The sequence below is a fragment of the Macadamia integrifolia genome, chromosome 4, assembly GCF_013358625.1.
Source record: "Macadamia integrifolia cultivar HAES 741 chromosome 4, SCU_Mint_v3, whole genome shotgun sequence".
Taxonomy (NCBI): Eukaryota; Viridiplantae; Streptophyta; class Magnoliopsida; order Proteales; family Proteaceae; genus Macadamia; species Macadamia integrifolia.
Genome location: NC_056560.1, coordinates 14,828,398 through 14,835,431, shown reverse-complemented (window position 1 = coordinate 14,835,431; position 7,034 = coordinate 14,828,398). Strand labels below are relative to the sequence as shown.

At 38.0% G+C, this 7,034-nt stretch overlaps 1 protein-coding gene across 1 annotated transcript; it reads right to left on the bottom strand.

The window, feature by feature from the left end:
* Nucleotides 1-2,314: 2,314 nt before the first annotated feature.
* On the bottom strand, nucleotides 2,315-3,914 carry LOC122075692 (zinc-finger homeodomain protein 11). Its single transcript, XM_042640826.1, has one exon. The coding sequence runs from the start codon at nucleotides 3,633-3,635 to the stop codon at nucleotides 2,655-2,657; it is 981 nt and encodes a 326-aa protein (XP_042496760.1). The 5' UTR covers nucleotides 3,636-3,914; the 3' UTR covers nucleotides 2,315-2,654.
* Nucleotides 3,915-7,034: the final 3,120 nt, after the last annotated feature.

Below are 7,034 nucleotides of genomic sequence, written 5' to 3'. Positions count from 1 at the left end.
AGGGAAAAAAAATCGTCTGCAATTCCTATCTCGTACAATTCCGTGCAATACCACCTTCAGGGAGTGACGTGTATTGATTCCAATGCAATGGTCCAGATCTGATTTAAATGTCTCTTCACTGATTTAATGTTTTATTAGTTGTAGCAGATCTGGACCATTGTATTGGTATCAATAAACGTGTCACCGCCTAAAGGTGGTATTGCACGGAATTGTACGAGATCAGAATTGTAAACGATTTCAACCCAGTGTTTAGCGACTGGAAGTCTAACAAACCAAAGGTCAACGAAGAGGCCGTCCACAGACGTCGGCTTTTAATAACATGGGCCTGCTTACCTTCTAAGGAAGGTAAGCCCTCACTTTTCTCTCCCTCCCATCCACCCAAAAAAAAATAAAAAAAAAGTCTTGCCTTACTGTCTGGTGTATACTACCTCCATGTGTTTGCCTATTTTCATAATATTAGAAAATGGATATGGCATTCCATAGGAGAGGAGGAGAAGAGGAGAAAGATAAACACAAGGTGACAATATCATACACTATTCATCCTCAAGCATTCTTTCTCCTTCTAACGCCCATATTGGTTCAGGCACTAAAGACCTTACTCACCTTCCCCAGACGTGCAATAAAGATGCTCCCATCATTCCTTCTATTGACCTACAAGTCTGGTATTCCCTACGCTAAACCGACATGTCTCCAAGCTTCACGACTTATTGGATCTTAAAATTTTCCCATAATTTTCTATTTTCACATGAATATAATCACAGGTTTTAAATGAAAATAAAAATATAATTAAAGATAAAAATCAAAAAATTTGTAATTTGATCATACTTTCCTATGCCTAAAGGCCCCAAACACAAGTAGTGAAAAACAAAACACAAAAAGACCACCCTACCCCTCTCTCCTTAGCACCTATCACCCAACTTGTCCATAGCTATCTGAGCAAACATGTGGCAAGGTGATGATCAAACGGTTCTTGACACCTCCTTTTCTATGCCTTTCTCAAACTGTTAGATCATCGCCTCTCCATGTGTTGCTCACCCCCTAACTATGAGTCGACCTGGGCAATGGGGGCAATGGGCGTTAAAGAGACAAGACAAATCCAATTGGTCTCCATGCCAGCTCAATGACCACACTACCAAATACCAATCCCCATACCCCAGCCCACATAAAATACAAGAACCAAAATTACAGCTCTTACAATTTACACTTTTTTTTTTTTAACTTTCTAATACACTAGCATGATTGAACATAAACTGAGCACACGATTGAGATTTTACACGGAAACTGCCACAACCTTACCATGTGATTGAAATCAAGTGGCATCCATTTATAAGCATTGCTACACGTCCATACCATTTTTCCCTATTATTAAAAAAATTATATTACACGAATAATATACACTCATTTCATATCAGAGTTTCCCTTCAACGCCCAATTAAGAAACTAAAAAGGGTATTTTTTTTTTTTTTTTGGCCCCTCTTTTAATAATTATAGGAAAAAACTGAAAAACAAGAAACCAATACCGCCAAGAAGAGGAAAAGAAAAGAAAAGAAAAGAAAAGAGAGAGCTCCCCAATTGGAGCACCCAGATGCCACCCCAATTAGAACACCCGGCAAAGATCGAATTAGATTCCTCGTCTACCTCCTTCTATCCCGTATAGAGAAGTGAAAAAACACAAGGAAATATAGTATGTCTGCTTAAAGGCTTTCCAGAAAATTATGTTTATTCTCTTTTACTACTTTATGCTTATCCCAGAACAAGTAAAGCTTGAAAATGCCCAAAATGGCGAAGAATGAAGAATTCCAAGTTTCTTGAATATTTTTTTTGTCTTAGCCAAGACCTGTTAAGGGAGGTAGGAAAATAGTTGCTTCAATTGGAAACAGAAATGGTAAAATGACGAAGAATTCAGAAGCTGGTTAAAAAATGATGAACCCAGACTGTTCGTAATAAGTTGGGTAATGGTTAGAAAACATTTCTTCATCTCTTACAGGATTATATGCAAACCCTTTGTGCTCGTCTGAGTTTTGAATCCATAAGAGAGGATGAAGAGGTAGAAGAAGCAATGTTTGAATTCAGAAGCCTCAAATAGGAAAAAGGGAGTAAGCAGAGAAAACCCATTTCAAGAGAAAATAAGAAATGAATAGATTAAGAATACAAATTAATTTCCTGAACCCCCAACAGGGCACCAAACAAACAACCCAAGACCCAAAGAAAATCCTGAGATATGGATGAAACCACAATGAAACTAAAAAATTAAACTAGATTAAATTACGGATTAAAAACAGGAAAAAAAAAAAAGAAAATAGAAGAAAGTTAATGGTGCAACAGCAAAAGATAATACTTTGAACCCAAGGCACCCACATCATCAAAATCCCACAAAATTAAGCAGTAAAATATGTCCATAACCTATCCTCTCCCCCACCTGGACACCTCCAACCCAACAGAGGGGGAAAAAGTGCGACAGGAAAAGGTTTTCCAAAATAAATTCCTTTTTTTTTTTTTTTTTTTTCTTACTCCAACTCTCTTCTTTTCTCAACAAAAGCAAATTATCCAAAGAAATTAAACAAAAATAAAGAAGAAGAGCTCTAATAAGTCTCTAATTCTAACTCTATCCATGTCTCAAAACAGTTCCTGAAGTTGATTAGAGAATAGTGTGATCAAGATGAGGAAGAAGAACCATTAGTAGTGGTGGTGGTAACAAGAGGACTAGTACTCGTATCTCTGTGAACACCCAAACCGTGTTTGTGATTGTGGATGTCGTCAAGGCTAATTCTACTGCTAATGTTGTTGTTGTCAGCGTTGTTATGATCCCTCTTGGCAAACGTGTGCTTGTTATTATGCATCCAAACCTTCAAAACGCCCTTCCCAACACCAACCTCATTGCAGAACTTTTCCACCAATTCCTCATCCCTCTTCTGCATCTTCCAACCCAATCTCTCCGAGAAAGAAAGCATCTTCTCCTTTTGTTCCTGACTGAATTTCGACCTGAACCTCTTACGTCCATTCGGGCTCGCCGTGGTCATTGCTGCTGCTGATGGAGCCACATGATGGTTGTAATTATTCACCGGTTGATGGATATCTGAGGGAGCAGAGAGTCCCGAACTCAAAGCCAGTAACATGTGGGGAGCAGAGGGGTAGTAAGAAGATGAAAGCGGAGGTGGGGAAGGTGAATTGGGGCTCCGCCCACGAGCGGTGGCAGCGGGTGGTGGTGGTGGTGGGTGGTGGTGGAAATCGAAGGAAAGGGTGGGTTCTTCAGGTTCACGGCGGTGAAAGTTGCGGTGGCAACCGCAAGCGGCGCATTTAATGGAAGTAGGTTCGGTGGGGGTGGCAGAGGGAGATGGCATGAACTCTCCGCAACCATCCAAGGCATGGCCACCTAGGCTTGCGGCGTGGTTCTTCTGACATTCTTTGTAAATAACCGGTACTGGCACCACCGGGCTGCTCGGGCGGAGATGATGGCGGCGTTTGAGTATGCCGTTGGTAAAAGATAAGGCCTTTGGAGTTAAGTGGTCGTTGGTGGGCTTAGAGAGTTGGGTCGGTGGAGGATGAGGTGATTGTGTCTCCGATTCTGCTTCCTGCAGTTTGGCGGTGGCGGTGGCGGTGGCGGTGGTGGGGGTGGGATTGGGGGTTAATTCCATGGTAGGAACATTTAAGTTCGAGTTTAAGAGAGCTGGAAGTGGAAGGATTAAGGGTTTTGGGACTAGTAGATGGGAGGAGAGGCTAAGGGTTCATTCCACGTCCATGTCCATAATAACTCCATATCCATGGAAACGGATGGTAAAGAAGAGAGGATGACGAGAGAGTTGGGTTTGGAGCCTGGAGGACTTTGGGTGGACAGTGGAGTAGTGGACACAGAAACACAGAGAGAGAAAGAGAGAGATCAACGACGATGATGGGATTGGGTTGGATGATTATTATGAGTGATGAGCGATCTCTAATAAAAATCAGAGTTTTATTTTTTGTGAGAAAAAACAAAAACTACCGTACTAGTGTCCTTAACCACTCATTTTTTAACCATGGTTCTAATATTGTAGTTATGTCTCTGAACCTGCTGTCCTAGTCTCCTGACTCTCTCCACTCACTCTGGTTAGTTATTACCACTTTTAGCAGGAGCCAGAATTCCAAGTCATGACTCATAAATGTTTGGGTTATACGTCTGGGGTAAGTTTTCCTCCCCTTTTTTGCTGGGAAGGAACCCTCCTGATCTCATCCCTCCTTATCCCTCACAATCAGGGTTTAAGAAATTAGGAATCGGATCGGTGGATTGAATTGGAATTGGTTCTATTTGCTCCAGCCGATTCTGATTGATCTTCACTGATTCTTCAAACCACCCGGTTCTATCATGAGGAGAATTGGAATTGGAATTTCAATTCCGATTCTGATTTCAATTCTTCAAACCACCCGATGCCTTCAAACTCTGAAACATTGATTGTAACTGACTTCACCTTCTAAGTTCCTCAAAGTCCTAACATGTGCTAAAAGTCTAAAGAGGAAAAGTCATTTCTACTACTGAAGTTCTTTGGTCGGTTTTTCAACAACTTAAGAAAGCTTCCTTGTCATGTTTTAGTTACTTTCCTCGTTTATGGTGTTGGCACATTAATGTAAATTTACATTATGGACATCTCCCTTCTCAATAAACAGGGCCAATAAGAAAGCAAGCCCTTGCCTCTTTTTTTTTTTTTTTTGCTAACGATGGGTATTCAGACCTTCAGTCTGACTAGTCCCACGGGCTCATACTGACCCCACAACCACATGGATCAGGTCATACCAGGGTTGAATGAGAATCATTCGACTTTCACTGAAAGTAGTGAAGAGCACTAAACACCCTGTGTGAGTGGCCCAAGGTGTGCTTAGTGGGAGTCGAACTTAGGACGTCCGAGTTTACAATTCGTACCAAGTTTGTTGCCTCATCACTTGGTTGTGGTTTCGAGTTTGCGTGTTTCATTATCACTCATTGGTTTTGTGAAAAATGTTTATTGTATGAGAACTTCAACTCGGGACTATGATCACTATCATGGAGCATCATTTTTTATTTACAAAATAAACAAAAAATGAATATAGTAAAAGAGAGCTACAAGCCTACAATATTATGAGGTTATATATCATCATAAGAGGCAATAGTTGTCCATGGGTTATTTTCTTACTGTATGGAGGACAAAAGACTATGCTTACCAATAGATGAACTCATGTATCATTAGGATGATTAATTAGCTATCTTAACATAATTAATTAGTTAGTATAATGTAATTATTGTAGTCAGTTAACTAACATAGCATAAATTTCTACCAAAAGAAAAATAACGCAGTATAAATAGTTAATTGATCAGTATAACTAATACATTTAGTATTAACTAATTAGTCTAGTTAATATAATTAGTCAACTAGTTCAATGTATTTAGCATGATTAGTTTATTTTTGGTTGTCTAATATAAAATAGTCATTTAACTAATATAACTTTAGTAGCTAGCAAATGATTGGTAAAAATATCTAATAATTAGTATAAGTAGATCAGTTTAGTTTATTTAGTGTAATTAGATTAATTAGCACAATATGTCACTTAAGTATGTAGTCAATTAGTCTAATTAGGGTTAATATAACTTTAGTACATATGATGCATATTAGTATTTATTTTATTTTTTTGTTGGACCATGTGTCTATCCACACGATCTCCAATTCATCCTAACAATCTGGGGAACCCATTGATGGATATTTTTATTAGTATAATACATATAACCTTGGAAGATATCATACATACACGCTAGCATAGAGCTTCGATACATACACTCTAGTATAGAACTTCGATACATATTAGGGTAACATTAGTACATATCAGGCTAGTGTAGTATACCATGCTTTTACTGCTTTTATACCAAGATAGCTTTGTACATTACATAGTCAGTGTAGTTACATTCGCATGTTTTAAATGCTTTCCTTTTTGTACATTGATAGTATATTAGACTAGTTAGTATGAACTTGGACCATTAGTTCAAGAAAAAACAGAGAGTAGGCCTTGGCCTTCGATGTATGTCTCTGGAGTCTGGACCATTAATTACATATAGATAGAATTTAAAATTGTCATATTTCAAATTTCTTAGTTTTTCCTCATTTATATGTATGTGACCCCCATCGACGTTCATCGGATTCCCCTTTTCGTAATTATCAACCTAAATGTACTGAGTATTTAATGCGATCCCCCTTTTTGCTACTAAAAATGAAATGGATTTTATTGATCACATTAAGGGCATGCTTATATTAAGCGATGAATGAAGTTGAACAATTATTAAATCTCCTAGAATGGTGTGGCCCACTAACTATATCTAGGGGTCATTTGGTTTTTTTTCCTACGATTTATGTGTCTAGAAACAATAGAAACGATTTTTTTTCATTTATGTACTGAGAAACGATTTTTAAAATTGTAAAAAGATGTTTGATTTTTCTTTTCCTAAAACATTTTCAACAATGTAGTTGGATCCAAGACACGAGTGAAGGCACAACGTTGTAGGTATGCAATTCATGAGTGAAGGCATGACGTTGGAGTTGCAAGTATACTTCATGTAGATGAGCTTCAGAAAGATTAAGATAGTCCGAAACTGTGAGCTTCGCTCAACCAGATTGAGATTGCCGCATCTAGATAGCGAGAAATTTCAACAATGGGTTGGGATTAGGGTAGGTCGAGTGAAGTATCGGATTTTTCAAAATTTTTGTCCCTCCCACTTGTTTATAAAAACATAAAAATAAGTATGGATTGTTTCTATATTCTTGTTTCTAGACACATAAATAATCCTAAATTTCTATTCCTATTTTCAAAAACAAGTGAAACGAAATAGAGAAATCAAATAGTTTTGGGCGTGTTTTTCCATTTCTAAACATAGAAAAATATGTTTATGAAAACAAAATCAAACGGGCCTTAGTAAGTAGCAAGCTTTGGTTTCGTTGCTAATTTTCTATGAACTTAATGAGATTTATAGTGATGCAAATATATTGATGTAATTAATTAAGGAAATTATTCTTAATTAAATTGGTGGTTGCATCCACCTT

Coding starts and splice junctions, on each gene's coding strand:
- LOC122075692 (XM_042640826.1), bottom strand. CDS start 3,635: ATGGAATTAACCCCCAATCCCACCCCCACCACCGCCACCGCCACCGCC.